The sequence below is a fragment of the Bidens hawaiensis genome, unplaced genomic scaffold, assembly GCF_021521415.1.
Source record: "Bidens hawaiensis isolate Kalapana, Puna unplaced genomic scaffold, B.hawaiensis_p1.1 tig00052489_1, whole genome shotgun sequence".
Classification (NCBI taxonomy): Eukaryota; Viridiplantae; Streptophyta; class Magnoliopsida; order Asterales; family Asteraceae; genus Bidens; species Bidens hawaiensis.
In genome coordinates, this window is record NW_027506222.1 from 6,950 (window position 1) to 23,861 (window position 16,912).

The window sequence follows — 16,912 nt, forward strand, 5'->3', positions numbered from 1 at the left end:
TGCTGTAATTAGACTACACTATAATTACACTATGTTGTATATATAATTACACTACTTGATTTTCACAGTTAGCACGTTAATTTAGTTTGTATTTGATCCAAACCCTAACGGAGGAAAAAATAACACATTTTAAAAGGAATGAGATTCCATGTGTAATTGATCATTCCATTTCATTTATCAACCAAGCATGTCTAACTTCATTACCCTTGAATGGCTTATTTCATTCCTTACTTCATTACCCCATACCAAACGCTACCTAAATGTTATTCGATCTGAAACCAGCTAAGTATAAAGTTGAATTGGATTGAAACCAGTTAAGGTTGAACTGCACTATGAATTCGGATTTTGGTTTGGTTTTAAACCGAAAACGAATTGGTGATTATGATTTCAGTTTATAAAGTACGGATCTGTTTTAAACGAAATAACTAGAAAGGAAAACTTTCTTTTCTTTTCCTTTCACACATCATATCCATTTTCCTTTCCTTTCCTTCTTTCCATATTGAAACCTCATATTTCCCCCTATTTTCCTTTCCTTTCTTTCCTTAAATGAAACTTGGGAACACTAAGTTTTGAACTTTTCGTTCTTTTCTTTCCAAAAAAATCTTGGGAACACACCCACCTATATCTTTCCATCAATTTCTTTTTCTTTCTTTTCTTAAGTGGAACTCAGGAACACAAAGAGATGCATTATTACTTCTTTACGAATATCATCATCAATTTTATGTACCTATGCCTTAGTAGTTAGTACTTAGTAGTGGTCACCGCTTCGACTTCGCTGGTTACAATGTTGCATCATCGGCCGGTGAGGTTTTGAACCGATAAGTTTTATAACAGGAGTTGGATTTTAAAAGAAATAGTTGGTTTTGAATACTCTGAAACGATCGATAATAATGATCCTATATAGCTAACAAATATGAGGGAAATTGGCCGAATTAGATTGGTAGGCGCAATGTTCTCTTTCTTTTGAGAACGTTGTTTGTAATCGTGTGTCTTTTGTTTCGTTTAGCCTAGCTTTTGGTTTTTTCTTAATAAAATGATCATTCAAAAAAAGCTAATAAATCACACTCTTTTATATCATACTTTCCAGCTACAACTACTTTAGTGAAACACGTATATGTAACTAAAAACTAGAAACTCGGCTCATAATCAAACATACTTGAATCAGGTAGACGGATCAAATTAATACCATATCATGAACAAAAATACAAAATCAATAAACAAATACCCTGCCTCAATTGATATCTATAAACGTAGTTACTTTCACTCTTCAAAGTACACTAAAAAATAAAATATACGAAACCCAAATTCAATATTATACAAGGTTTGCATCTATCGCAACATTTTTTTTTGCCAAGCCTTGATTTATTTCATACAGGTACCCTTTTACCACGATAGCGATCCAAAAACTGTTAAAAAAACGTTAAACCCGAACTGAGATACAAAAATACCGAATTGAGCCATTTGTAATCATTAACGTACCAATCTAATAAAAGGCTGTTGAAACACCCAACCGATAATTGGTATCTTCGGCACAAAAACCGATAGCGTGGGCCAGAAACCACTAAAGAAATAAAATTTAACCAAATGTAAGTATGAATAATATAAGTAAATGTTTCATGTGTTACACATTTAACCAACCTGAATAATATAACGAATCCATAAGCCTCTATAGCCATTCCTATTACCGGCCATCCGCTTGTTACAAAGAAGAACCCAATACCAAAAGAAATCGTGCCCTATGTAAACAATTAAAGTTTAAAAACATAATAAGTTAAATACACACGAACATAAACACATGTCGGATGTTAAGAAAGTATGTGAAACCTTCAAGTTGGTTTGTTTCATGAAGAATTTCATAGAGGCTTTGATGCCAATGGTCATTAACACACCCGAGACAAATAAGATCTGGTTCATTATCACAATAAAATGATTATTTATGGACATAACAGTATTGCTAGAAAAACCGTAAATAATAAAGATAAATGAAAACTGAAATATGATACGAACATTTCCAATGGCGAGTAATCCCTTGTCGAAGAAGAAAACAATTCCTAGAAACGAGAAGAAGATACCGAATCCGGTGAGCCCCAATCCAATCTCTGTTAAGAAGAACCCAAATTTGAACCTTAGCATTTAAACCCTAAAATTTTGGCCCTATAGTTTGAACCCTAAAACATTTAAACCCCGAACCCCAAACATTGATCCTCCAAATTCTGAACCACACTAAAATTTGAACTCTTTTTAACCCAAAATTTTGAACCATGAAATTTGAGTTCTAAACTTCAACGGTTAACCAAAAGATTAAAGCATTAAAAGTTAAATGCTCACTTTTCCAGTCATCCATCTCCAAGCCAGCCATCTTGCTTATATTAATCAAATTACCTTCGAAAACGAAGCCACAATTAAAATCATTAGTGACCCATGGTCGATCAACTTCCGTCCATTGAAAAAAAAATAGTGTATTTATACTCTAAAACCTGACGGCCCATATTAAATTTTTGTTATGCCATCGATCACCAAAGTCAACCTGTGGTGATCAGAGGGCTTAACCAAAATTTTATGATGGATGATTGAGATTTCGAGTATAAATAACACTAAAAAAACTTTCTTTATAGATGGCTGCTGCCCCATTATTTGTATGTGGGTACGCGACTATGATCAACTTAAGTCAGTGATTACACAAGCGAATCAAACGTAATCAAATTCCAATTTAAGAAACAATAATATCACCTTTTCGATGAGAGAATACCTTCGAGAAAAAAGCGTGAATACGGAGAGATGAGATGTAGAAATACAAAGCAATGTAGCTATGGCGGAATTGCGCGTGGGCGTGGCTTTGGTGAGTGTAGATGGAGGGAAGGAATGATTTTAATTTGTATATATAGTTACGTTTAATTGTTCTTGTGATTGAAGGAATGGATTGTCATTGGTGTGGTGATGTGTTGTTTCTCAAGTTAAAAGAATAAGGGCAGATATAGTCCACGTAATCTTGAGTTGTTGACATAAAAGGTACTTAAAGTTCATATTAAACAATTGTGACACTATTTTTCTTATTATAAATTGTAATAATCGATTTAAATTTTTAGTTGTTGTATACTTGTATTGTATAACTGTTAATAACACCAACTTGATGAAAAAGACTAATTCAATTAATTTTTATTTTTAACTTTTTTTAACTATAATGCTTTTAATTAGTATTAGAGCACGCGTTTCGTGACATGATCATAGGAGGAGTTGACGAGGGTGTATGGGTTAATTAATACAGATCATGTAGGTTTTAACCTAAACAACAATTAAAGTAATCAAGTTACATGGTTAACTAATAGAGTTAAAAGTTATAGTTTAATTATAGTAAGTTAAATAAATAACAATTAACAAAATTAAGCGTATAAAAATTTATAAGAGAATATATTTAAAAGAAAAAGGATAAAAGACAAAATATTTGCAAAAATGTTTGTTTGGTTATCACTTTCATGTTTAGATATTGCAATAAATGAATTCTTAGATTTTTGTGTGTAATGAAGCCGTAAAGTTCAATTTGCGTAATCAACAAGTCGTTGATATTTAGTTGTGTTTGAAATATTGAAACATAGTTGCTTAGAAATGTTGATCTATACGATGCAATAGTTTTGTCTTAAAAAAATTGAATACCCATAGGGATGCATTGTTATCAGGTATGTATTGTTATCATATTTCAGTGACAAAAAGTCTTTCTACTTTTGTGAAAAAGGTTTTCATACTTACTTAAAAAATGAAAATTTAAATATTTAACAATTATATTTATTTTCATTGTTCGATCTATTTAGATTATTTGCTTTACATCATTGAAAATTCCATTCGAAAAGAAGATCTTTATTATAATAATTAAATGGAGTCTTTACTGTAAAACTTGGCTCAAATAATGATATAGAAGTAAGAAACTTTTTCAAGTATAAAGATTAATTTGTAGTGATTCTTTATGGATTGAATCTTTGGGAAGTTTTGGGAAGTTGGAATTAGTAAGACTATCTTATTGAGTCATTTGAAGAGGCAGAGTCAAATAAAATTTATTTATTTAGAATGTATTTATTCGTGTGATTTCTGTTAGTTATGTTATTTCTCTATTTAGATTTCTAGATATTTCTGTTAGACATTTTATATTCATCTACTTGATATTTTGAAAATGGGTTGGTTGAACTTGAAAATTCACTCATTGAACAAGTAAACAATTAAATTGGATTCGGTTGGATGGTACAAACAAAATCGTGTGCTAACTCCCATTTCTTATTGAATTAACCGATCAACTTGTCATCGGACATTTATTTTGAATGAGATAATTCATTTTCGCAAAAAAAATATATCTTTTTACTTTATTATTATATTATGAGAATGAATCCTGCTACTTCTAGTTCTGGGGTTGCCACACTTGACAAAAAGAACCTGGGGCGTATATCCAAATAATTGGTCCGGTACTAGATGTAGCTTTTCCGCCAGGAAAAATACCTAATATTTATAATGCTCTGGTAGTTAAGGGTCGAGATACTGTTGGTCAACCAATTAATGTGACTTGTGAGGTACAACAATTATAAGGAAACAATCAAGTTAGAGCCGTATCTATGAGTGCTATAGACGGTCTAACGAGAGGAATGGACGTAATGGATACGGGAGCTCCGCCGAAGTGTTCCAGTCGGTGGAGCGAATCTTGGACGAATTTTCAATGTCCTTGGGGAGCCTATTGATAACTTAGGTCCTGTAGATAATAGCACAACATTCCCTATTCATAGATCTGCACCTGCCTTTATACAGTTAGATACAAAACTATCTATTTTTGAAACCGGAATTAAAGTAGTAGATCTTTTAGCCCATTATCGTCGTGGAGGAAAAATCGGACTATTTGGGGGAGCTGGCGTGGGTAAAACATTACTCATTATGGAATTGATTAACAATATTGCCTAAGCTCATGGAGGCGTATCTGTATTTGGCGGAGTCGGTGAACGGACTCGTGAAGGAAATGATCTTTACATGGAAATGAAAGAATCTGGAGTAATTAATGAACAAAATATTGCAGAATCAAAAGTAGCTCTAGTTTACGGTCAAATGAATGAACCACCGGGAGCTCGTATGAGAGTTGGTTTGACTGCCCTAACTATGGCGGAATATTTCCAAGATGTTAATGAACAAGACGTTCTTTTATTTGTTGACAATATCTTTCGTTTTGTCCAAGCAGGATCTGAAGTATCCGTCTTGTTGGGTAGAATGCCTTCCACCGTGGGTTATCAACCTACCCTTAGTACCCCAATGGGTTCTTTACAAGAAAGAATTACTTCTACCAAAGAAGGGTCCAGAACTTTTATTCAAGCTGTTTATGTACCTGCAGATGATTTGACTGACTCTGCTCCTGTTACGACATTTGCACATTTAGATGCTACTACCGTACTATCAAGAGGATTAGCCGCCAAAGGTATCTATCCAGCAGTAGATACTTTAGATTCAATGTCAACTATGCTTCAACCCTGGATCATCGGTGAAGAACATTATGAAACTGCACAACAGGTTAAGCAAACTTTACAACGTTACATGTAACATCCGCATTTCTGAAAAGTAATATATAGTAGAAGTTCTTATTATTAACTATGTGACATTAGTGTAGTTGTGTGCGTGTTTATATTTGGATAAGGATTGGGTTTGGTATGGGAAGTGGGTGGTGGGGCCTATAGCCTTCTATATAAGGCCATTCCCCCCATCCTTTCACCATTTCTTCCCACCACACACACACTAGAACACACACACTTTCTCTCTAACACCCGAATCCAATTCCGGACTAAAAGAAGGAAGATCCTCGTGTGTGAACGTCATCAAACACCAAGAATCACGTCAAGACCCTCGAGTTGTTTCAGATCTGAACCGAACTCGAGAACAAAGGGTGAGTTGGTTTAAAAAGGTTAAGTTTTGAGGTTGGATTCGACATGTAACCTGTTATACTAGTAGATCGGGGGTAGGAAGTTGGAAAAATATAAACTTGGTAACACGTAGCCCAACGGGAAAGATATAAGATAAATAGGTGACGTTTGGACTATGAGAAACACGGGTATACAAAGTTGGTACAACCCGAAACCCATAAAAAGGGTTCAGACGGGTTCTAAGGGAGGGTCTCGGGGTAAGATGGTTCTAAAATGACGAAACAAGGTAATAGGGTCTTATTTGCATGAAAAAGGGCTTCACATCGCATGCCAGGCGAAATCCAAGAATTTCGCATTGCACGCCATGCGAATCGAAATAACCATGTGAAGCGAAATGGGCCATGCGAAGTGAAATGGGCCATGCGAAGCGAAATGACCCATGCGAAGCGAAATGGCCATGAGAAGCGAAATTCCATGCGAATTTCTCTCATGCGAAATGTTTTAAGTTGTTGCAAAGCGTGATCCGATTCATTTTCTGATGCGTTTTTTTATGAAGGGCCTATTAGCGAAAATAAACTTTTTCCGAGCTGACCTGGCAGCTCAACCCCAGCCTGCTAGGAGCTGCCGCCCCTAGACATCGTTACCAGGGGCGCTACCCCAGGACCCCCCTTAGTTAAGGGTTTCATTCACCTAGATGTAAGAAGTAGTTAAGATAGATAATTGATACTCGTGCCTTGTTACACGGTTAGCTGTGCACAGCTAAGGAAGGGCACTATACTTAACTCAGAGAGAAACATGACTCAGGTAAGTTTCTAGCCCCATTTGTGTTATGTTTTCGAGCTGTGTGCATACCCCAAGGTGATTAGTTAATACACTTACCTTAAATGGTAAGTGTATGCCATATGAATGTTTATAAATAATACTTAATCGGTATAAAAAGAGTTGAATGTACGTATGAAGAGGTATACGAGAATAGATGTAACTAATATATGTATGATGTGTATAGTTGAATGGTTAAAGGGTTGCATACCCTAATAATATATGCGAAGAGTAAAGGGTTGCAGACCTTAAAAGTATCTGCAAAGAATAAAGGGTTGCAGACCCTAATAATATATGCGAAGGTTATGAGGCGAAAGGCTCTTTAAAGCGTAGAACGGTTATGTATGTGTAAAAATAATGAAGGTATGGAAGTATGAATGTAAAAAATGAATGTATTACATGTCTTCGGATATATATATATATATATATATATATATATATAGGGTTAGGTTAAAATAAAAACTCGCATGAGTTGTGAAAACTCTAGAAACCCATTCTCAACCACATGTTTTTAATTAAAGTTTGAATCACGTGGTCCACAATTAAAATTAATAAAAAATGTAAATATAAATATAACTTTTTCTTTCTCTTGAAAACATATAAAAAAATTAGTAAAAAATGTTAAAAAATAGCAAAACAATTTTTTTAATGTTTCGATGTTTTGTATTAAATGTTACAACATATATTACGTGTGCAAAAAAAAACAAAAAAAAACGATGTTACATAGGGTTTTCATGGGTTTTCACAACTCAAATGGATTTTCATTTTATACTCCCCCTATATATATACCTGTGTAAGAATGTGAATGAAATGTATGTTACCTGCTTATCTAGAACTCACTCAGCGTAGCTGACTTTTAGTATGTACGCAGGTAAATAGATGAGGAGCTAGCTTGAGGATGGCACGTGGCAAGGACTGGAAGATTGGTATCTCGAGCTAGAAGTGTTATGAATTAATATGATATGTATTAAGACAAGTTAACTCTTGCAAGACAAGATTTGATGTTTGAGATGTAATGCATGAAGTTTTAAGTATTCCGCGAAAAGTTTTAATTAACTCTGATTTTAGAGTTATATTTATGAGTAAATTTAAAGCCAAAGTAGAGTTCCGGGAACGGGGCCTTACATTACAAAGAACTTAAAGATAAGAAATCATGAATTACCTCCTTGGTCCCCCCCCCCCCCCGCCCCTCTTAAAAACTAAAAAAAGGCCTACGAACACGAACGGGAAGGATGAAAGCGAGTTGGTATGCAAATTCCTCATCTGCAAACCAGCCCTTCCCATGGGTTATTTTCTCAATGAATAAGTAATTCTATGAATGAAATCTTTATATAATTCGAAAAAACAAAGCACAAGTCCAGGGCAATAAAATATGAAAAAAAATTTTTTTTCATATTTATAATATTAAACAAAAGGATTATCAAATAAAAGTGCTAATGCTACAACCAGGCCATAAATTGTTAAAGCTTCCATAAAAGCTAGACTAAGCAATAAAGTACCTCGTATTTTTCCTTCCTCCTCGGGCTGTCTCCCGATACCTTCTATAGCTTGACCCGCAGTAATACCTTGACCAACTCCAAGTCCAATTGAAGCAAGCCCTACAGCCAATCCAGCAGCAATAACGGAATGTTAGACTATTGAATCTTTAGTATGTATTTTCTAATGACGATTAACATATTTTTATAATGTATTTTGTAATGCATATGGCTTTATCTTTTTACCATGTACCCTACCCGAAAAGTTGCATAGAAAAACATTTGAATATTTCATGCACCAATGGAAAAGAAAATTCTGTGTCAGCTGTTGCATATATACAAATTTGTTGTTGTTAAAAAATTAACACTACATACGTTCCTAATAGAGTGGCTAAAAGCAACGTAATACATGAAAAGATTAGTCAAACAATAAACTAAATTGTCTTCTGGTCATCTCATAAGCAGCTTTTCTTCCTATGAGTCAAAACTTTTCCATCCTGTGACAATCCTCGATTTCGGGTCAAATTGTATTTATTTTGTATTTGTTTTTATGTTGTAAACCGCCCGATTTATATCCCGAACATTTCAAATATATAAAATATTGGATTTTATGTTACTAAAACATTCCCGCTTGTCTAATTTGAGAAACCCCTTTTACGGATTCGAAAACGGACTTAAAACGCTCAAGATACATCAAAAACGAACTTCCGGACGCGAACTGACGTGCTGACCAGCAGCAGATCAGCAGCAGACCAGCAGCCCATTTTTTTATTTTTTATTTTTTTGTTGTTTTGTGACTTGTCTTGACCCCTCTTGCATTCAAACCTTGATATCACACCCCATGTTTGACCCTTTCAACCCACTCTATATATACACCCCTATCCCCTTCATTAATCCTTGCTCATTCATCTCTTTCTCTTCCAATTCTCAAGCATTCAAAGGTGTTCTTCATATTTTTTTTGGCAGTTTGACTTTCCAAAGTCAAACTGACCATAGTCTTACATTATAATCAACTTGTTAACACTTATTTATACTTGAAGAATGTTATACAACATATATATAATAGCACCCTTTGTACCTTCGGTGGGCATTTCTCAGGTCTCGGTCGGTTAAGTGTCCGACCCATAAGACAAAGCTACATGGAGGACTCGTAGTAGTCCTTGATTATATATATTTTCCGCATCTAACTATCAAACTACTTATACTTGTTTAACTTCTGCTCATCTTAGTTTTATTTTACATTTTGAGTTCCATGGTTATGGGTTTGTAGAGACTAGCCTCGGTTATTCCGTAAATAGCTCCAAACCGGAAGCCGAACTCTTGTTTACTAATTTGTTTAAATAGTTTTATAAACATGTTTTATGTAAGATTTGAGTTTCTAAAATCATTTTAATTAGTTCCATGGTTATGGGTTTGTAGAATCTAACCTCGGTCTTATCCCAAAACAAGATCCGAACCGGAAACCTAACTCTCGTTTAAAGACTTTGTTGTTGACTTTTTGTATGTAAAACTTTGGTATTATTATTTATAAATTATTTTACAAGTTCTATGATGTTTGGATATATGGTAACCATTCTTGGCCTTATTCCAAGATAAAAAACCGAACCAAACCGAACTAAACCAAGTTTACTCGCTTAAGAAACACAAGTGTGCTTTTAACCATTAAAGCTTATATATTTCTTTAAAAATACTTTATAAACTGATTTTAATTATTTTCACAAAGTACTCGGAATGTTGAATCCAACTTGATCCTATAACAAAGTTTGGACCGACTAAACCGAACACTCGATTAACGGACGTTATTAGTTCTAAAACAATAGAACTACATACTTGGTTAAGTCTCTTTAAGATTTATTGAGTTATCTCATACATTTATTATTTTGGGAAAGTTGACTTTGGGTTTGGTCAAGTCACCAAGACCCGAACCGACCACCCGAACACTCGTTAAAACCCGTTTTAGTATCTATATTATAAAGGGACTTGTTTTCTTGCATTTTTACCCACCTTATTACTTAACATAGGTTGAGTAAAATTAAGGGCTAGATACTTTAACCCGGTTTCGAGCAAACTTACATTTTTAAAGGACTATTATTATAATTTCTTAAATATTTACATTTTAAACCTTAAACTTTAAATTGTTTATATTTCTTAACATTTATTTTCATTTAAAGACTTCCAAGACAACTTTTCTAATACAAGACTTCTTCTCCTTTAGGCTTCGTTCGTTAAACTCATCGTTCCGGTTAATCTCCAAATCATCAAATCTTTCAAGTTTATTACTTGAATGTGAGTACTTTCATCCCCCGTTTCCACTCTTTTATATTTTGGGGGTGACATTGCAAACTTATTCAAATCCAAATGATTTATACTTGAGTCTTAAACCACAAACTTTATTGTATACTTCACTTAAATAAATGCTCAATTTGGTGATTATATGCTTATATGCTTAAGTGCTAATGTGTTTACCGCTTTTGGATGGTTGATTCATAAATCCGAGTATATCTGGCATCCCCTTATAGAAAGGTGTCGTTAACGTATTCTTATTAACGATTTCATTTATCTAAATTGTTGCTATTATTTATTGTTTTGTATACAAGTTGTGGAATTTCATATTATATATCTATTGTTCAAAAACTATGAAATTGCTCACCAACCTTTGTGTTGACAAAATCTATTTATGCAATGTTACAGGTTTGACTTTAGGTTGACTCGAGGACTTGAAGAAAAAAAAAAACGTTATCGAGACTATTAGGATATTAGCAAAACGAACAATATATTATTTACTATGATTTGAATTCGGTTATTGTATGAACAAGTTATGTGACTCTTTGTGTTTTTATGAATTTAAATGAATTGATTAAATATTGTCACTTAATAGTGTCGTGTGCGATGAACAATCGGTTGCGCCCCGACGTTTCCGTCATGGTTGGGGTGTGACACATCCTCTCCCGTTGGAAAAGGGATTCATTATCTTTCATAGCTAGGATAAAGTTATTGTCATTGCTTTCTGCTTTAATTGCTCAGAAATCGTACCTAGCCTCTCATCCATGAACTGGCTTGAAGCTCTCAAGTGACTGATTCCACACAAGTTGTAGGCCTTATTTTATATTGGGGTTAGAATAGGCTCTAAAATAGTTGAATGAATGGCCATTCTCGCTCTCTGCCTTGGATAAAGGTCTATGAGGTGTTGGATGTCTTCCCTTCATGAGTTAGTGCCAACAGAATAGTAAGCAATGATCATGTTGCCAGCATGCTATGAAACTAGTTGATTAGAACCGGATCTCCATCCAAGAAAGCTAATAGATCTTTTTTTTATGGTTTTTAGTGCCCATAGCATGAGAACATCGAACTACACTTTAGTTAATAGGTTCACTATGTTGCTGGCATGTATCTCACCGAATGACAGCTTATTAGCTGATTCATGGTGTCGGAAAGAAGCTACTCGATTAATTCATGAAGCTACTAGTTGCGAACGCCCGAAAGGCATAAAGAAAGTGCTAGAAAGGCATAAAGAAAGTGCTATAAGTTGAACGCCCGAAAGCGGGTCTACAAGATGAAGACTCTCTACATCATATCGTTTGTAGTTTGGTTTTGCTTTCTCCTATCTTGGTCGGTTAGTAAACTTGGTGATTAAACAACTGCTTGAAAATAGAATTGTTCAAAGGATAAGACCTGACCTTTTTACCCAATACCCTACCCAGACCCTTTACCCTTTTAGGAAGAAACATGGACCCGAGACCCTACCCTCTAAACAATAAAAGGGTCGGGTATAAATAAGGGTTTTAAGGGTCCAACCCATTACCCTTTAAGGCAGTAGTCACATTTTCTTTTCTGCATTTATTAGTTGTATATCTCACATATAACTTTAACATATGAATCCTAGAATAGTTATACTTTCATTTAATAACATAGTGAGTCTAACTTCGAAAGTTTATCAACCATTTAAACAGATGCAAATAATATTCACATTCACAAATTACATGTAGAGAACAATTTAGTGATTCCCAATATATGTTTCCAATCAGTAGTATGACCCTTTATTTTTATTTTTCTTAGCAGTTGGGAAATTTCGTATGAATCATATATGAAACATAAATCTCTCTTAAATTTCAGATTAATCGCGAATCTGATGTATATCTATCTAGAAATTAGTAAAAGGGTCAAGGGTTTGAAAAAGGGTCGGACCCTTGAAACCCTTTTACCCTTTAAGGTGAAATTTAAATACCCTTAGCCCGACCCATATTATATATTCGGGTCTAATTAAGGGTTTTACGAGCAGTGGCGGAACTTGAACAGTTAGTTACATTGAAGGGGCCAAAAATTTTAAACTAGTCACAAGTTCATATATATAAAGCAATCAAAATTTTTTTCATCAAATAAAGAACATAAATCCCAAAAAATAACATGTTCTTTCACATAAATAAACATGAGCTTTTGGATACAAGGGACAAAAGATATAAAACATAGCATAATTACAAAGACATGGGTTATATATTCTACTTCTAAACCGAAAACCCAGAGGGAGGGGGGGCACAACCCCTCCCTGCCATTAATAAGGTCCGCTCATGTTTATGAGTCAGGTAACCGGATTTCAAGGGTCCAACCCTTATCTTGTTCACTCCAACTGTTTTCGTAGAACGTAAAATGTGTGGAAAGTAAGATACAACTTATTTACAAAAAGTTAATTTACATAATGATATAAAGCAAATGGTGTGTAAAAAGTTGTGTTTGCGCACATGATTCAAACGTTATTGGGTCAAATCTAGATAAATATTAACTTCATTTAGTTATGTAAACAATGCAAGGGTTGGAATAAGGATTGCAATGAGCACCTCGTGGCTCGTGTTAACTTATTTAAAATGAGGAGTGAACAATTGCGTATATACCTTGCTACGATATTATCCTCCATTATTGCAGCAATACGTGTATAGCCAAGCTTTATCGCCAACATACATCGTTTGACACCTTCATAAAGATAAATTGAAGTGCATGCTATATATATAGGGGTTCACAAATGATTTTATCGTGAGAAGTGTACAAATAACTTTAATAATTATGTTAACATTAGAGTAATTATTCTTATAGGTATTGAGCACGGTCACCCCCGAGGTACTGAGCTCGTGATTTCGGTCACTGTTGTGACTAAGCCCAAGCTTCGGCACTGCATGAAACACAAACTAATCTAATAGAAACCTTGAGATATGGTGTTCATAAGATATGTACGCAAGTCGCAACGTGCATATCATTGCATATAATTTAGACTAAGAAAATGAACCCTCGCTATAATGTTACAAATATTAAAATGGAAAAAACCAACAATAATAGAACATATGTGTTGAAAGTCTAAAAGAGTCCCAAAGCGTCGGGAACACTGTCTCTCGGGGCGTTTTGGAGGGAAGAGCGTTTCTCACAAAGGGTCGGAAGAGAGGAAATGGTGGCAGTTGATTGTTTGTTGGTTTATTTGTTTTTTCTAAATAAAAAATAATAAAAAAATAATAATGAGATAATGATTGGAAGCAATGTTTTAAAAACCGGTATTTTACTCATACCGGATTGAGTTAAAAAATGGTGCAACCGGTTGAACCCGAAGGTTCAACCGGGTTGAATAATTTACCCTATAATTTTATATAAACGCAACTTTCAACTCAAAAAATAGCCCAAAAGTACATTAATCAATAATAAAAATAATCCAAATTAAAGCTAATTCATAATAAAAAATAATACATAAGTACTTTATTTTCAAACAAAGTTTTTTTAAAAATAAAAGTGTACAATAGATTTATGACATCGTTTACTGGTTTACTCATTTTAGTTTATCCACTAGGTTAAAAGTCATTTTTAAAAAATATGGGCCACAAAAAATATCAAAAATCTATTGGGCTTAAAACCGGTATGCCGGTTTAAACTAGAATTTTTTAAAAAACCGGTGGTTCGATCCTCCAGCAAACCACCTAAAAATACCGGACTCTAAATACCATCTACTAATTCAAAACCCGGTATAGCTGGTTCAACTGGCCGGTACGAACCGGTATTTAAAACACTGATTGGAAGAGACTCAATCCACTACACTTTTTTTTTTCAAAGAGCCCCTATGATAACGTGACGTCATATGACAAAAACACCCCTATAGGAGCTTCATTCACTGTGCACGGTCTTATATAAAATTAGTTAAGGCATTTACCAGTGGGGATTGCTAAAACCTTTTTTTTTATTTGACATACATGTAAGGATGTAACTTTAATTTTATTTTTATTTTGAAAAGGTTTATTTCTTATTCGGTATATTGTTGTATGCCTATACATTCATCCTAGCATCCTCATCTTTGTTGTCTTCAACTTTTGCACACGTGCCTTTTTGATGGCCATCAATCAGTTCATATAGCATGATCAGTCGAACCACAACCCTATAAACTTCCATCTTTAGAATAATAGTGAACTTTTGAATAAACACACAAAATGTTGATTTTGATGCTTTCACACAAAAAGCCCAAGCTTAGAGTTGTTTGTCCGAACTTGATCGATAAACCCAAGACCGAGCATATCATAAGTGATCTAGTCCTCGGTCCTCGTCATTTGCTATCTTTGGTTTCAATCCCGGGTTAGTCTTGTCGTTGAACCCATGTTCACCTCTACGTGGGCTCACTTGACCCACTATCTCAGCTTAAGTTTGCCCCAAACACAACCGATATATATTTTCTAGCTGTAAATACATAAACATAATTTATATTTATGATTACATAAATTATGTAAAACAAAGCAGTTTTTGACCAGCTTTGACATGATTTGAACCGGTTTAGGCCCAAAAACCAGTTTTACCACCTTCACACCCAATAAAATAAAGTTTAAAGGGGCCGTAGGCTATAATGCGGTCCAAGCAAAATCTTTTGCATATTGTAAACCACGAATTTAGGGTTTTGAGGTGCGCCGCAAGCAACCATTTTGATGCCTCTATTTATTTATCCATCTACCAAAGTCTCGTTCATTCATCTCCAGATCATCCATATTTTCATCGATTTTATTTTATGTTATTCAAGTTTTTCTTATGTTTAAATAAGTATGTTGTTTTATGTTTCTATTAGTTTAATATATGATAATATCTTCGCAATGAGGAAAACATACTTGCTCCAGAAACTAGATCTAATCTTGTCTGTGATGGTAGCAATACCTCTAAGAAGTTCTGAGCGATTAATTAATAATAATATAAGAAGGCGAGGTGACGATAAAATTCAATGGTCTGTCAATCCACTGACATTATTTTGGTTGATGTTAAACATTGAGTCCCGACAGGTTCCGATCGCTTATCTTGTTTTTTGATTGTGTTTTTTTTTAATCATGGCATATGAAGAATCTCTATTAACAAATGGGTAATTTGCGTCTGAAAGCATATTTTTGATGCTACATCACCTTGGAGAACTGATGTCTTTTGTTTTTTTCATTTTGTTTTCGATTTATATTGTTTGATTTTTGGATTTTTTTATTTGATGATTTTGTGGTTTATCATCTTTTTTTGATTGTAAATAGTATATTTTCCTTTTTTTTTAAGTTAACGAGTGAATTTGTAGAATATAATATGTTGTTGGATGAGTGGATATACCTTGGTCATCCCGATCTTATTCATTCTGATATTGGTTCGTACTAATAATAATAAGTTGGTCTTTATGATTCTGAATATGATTTAAAATGTGAATGGGTTGCTAAAGATGTATTCTTGATTGTACTCTGAACAGTTTTATAGATAGTTTTATAAAGTTTGAATTTGTTTCTATAAGACTTTTCAGAGTTCAGCTGAGATTGTATTGTTAGGAATGCGTTAGCAATTTAATTCATGTTCAGGATTGTATACGATCTTTTAATTGTTATTATTTGGATTGAATAATATATAGAATCTAAGAAATAAGGTTGGGATGATTGGGAAGTTTTTGTTTTGTCATTTACATTTTCTATGGACTGATCCACAATGCTCTAAGATGGTACCTCCAAATTCCAATGCTTCCTGGAGGGATAACCAATGCGTACCCATTCTAAAAAATAACTGTAGGGAATTGGTTTTGCGTGTTTGATCCTGTATTTTGTAGGTTGGTGATGTTTAGTTGTAATTTAGGGCCGTTAATGAGCTGAGCCTGAGTCAAGCCAGATTTTGAAGTTAAACGAGCTTCTCATTTAGACCCCAACTAGATTTTGAAGTTAATGAGTAGATTGAGGCATTGAGCTGCGCTTAGCTTTGGATGGGTTTGGTTCGGTTACAAAATTAAGCCAACGCTACTTAAATTGCTTTGGATCAAGTTTTGTTAGTTTTATTCATTCGTGCTTATGTTGAGTGAGCTGCAAGCTTTTTAAAATCCCTACTTGTATTCATTTTGTGTTGCTGAAAATGTCTGTTTATAAATTTGTGACTTCTTGTTGAAGCTCTTAGGGGACGAGCATGTCTCATTTAAGACTGACTGTTACTTTGCGCGTCAACTTGAAGACTGAGTGTGTTTTTCATTCTGGAGAGTAGTTTGCTGATCTGGTTAGGAGCCCTCAAAGGGACCGTGTTGTTGGAGGATGAGCTGTGTGTTTTATCTTTGGTCTATTAGTTTATCTAGCGTCGATTGCCCATTATAAGAAATACGCAAAATGTTATGCATTACTTTAAAAATAATGTCTACCTGTGCGTTAACCGACACCTACTCATTCCCAAATATAGCTCTAAGGAATCGGGTTTGTATAATTGATACCATATAAAATGGAGATGTGGGTG

General features: G+C 34.3%; 1 protein-coding gene and 3 non-coding genes across 4 annotated transcripts; 3 read left to right on the top strand and 1 right to left on the bottom strand.

Moving 5' to 3' along the window:
- Positions 1–1,409: 1,409 nt before the first annotated feature.
- Positions 1,410–2,214, bottom strand: LOC143617148 (uncharacterized). Its single transcript, XM_077089799.1, has 2 exons — positions 1,780–2,214; positions 1,410–1,736 (listed from the first exon to the last, which is right to left on the bottom strand). The coding sequence occupies exons 1-2, from the start codon at positions 2,131–2,133 to the stop codon at positions 1,410–1,412; spliced, it is 681 nt and encodes a 226-aa protein (XP_076945914.1). The 5' UTR covers positions 2,134–2,214.
- A 13,057-nt stretch (positions 2,215–15,271) lies between these two features.
- Positions 15,272–15,357, top strand: LOC143617151 (small nucleolar RNA U61). The gene has a single exon (XR_013150778.1). It is a non-coding gene; the product is annotated as a small nucleolar RNA U61 (small nucleolar RNA).
- A 23-nt stretch (positions 15,358–15,380) lies between these two features.
- LOC143617152 (small nucleolar RNA snoR14) lies at positions 15,381–15,470 on the top strand. The gene has a single exon (XR_013150779.1). It is a non-coding gene; the product is annotated as a small nucleolar RNA snoR14 (small nucleolar RNA).
- Positions 15,471–15,502: 32 nt separating this feature from the next.
- On the top strand, positions 15,503–15,597 carry LOC143617150 (small nucleolar RNA Z101). Its single transcript, XR_013150777.1, has one exon. It is a non-coding gene; the product is annotated as a small nucleolar RNA Z101 (small nucleolar RNA).
- Positions 15,598–16,912: the final 1,315 nt, after the last annotated feature.

Bases quoted from the DNA above. Each gene is read 5' to 3' on its own strand.
- LOC143617148 (XM_077089799.1), bottom strand. From the start codon at position 2,133: ATGCTAAGGTTCAAATTTGGGTTCTTCTTAACAGAGATTGGATTGGGG. The intron at 1,737-1,779 runs GTATTTAACTTA...TTGTTTACATAG, and splicing joins ACATGTGTTTATGTTCGTGT to GGCACGATTTCTTTTGGTAT.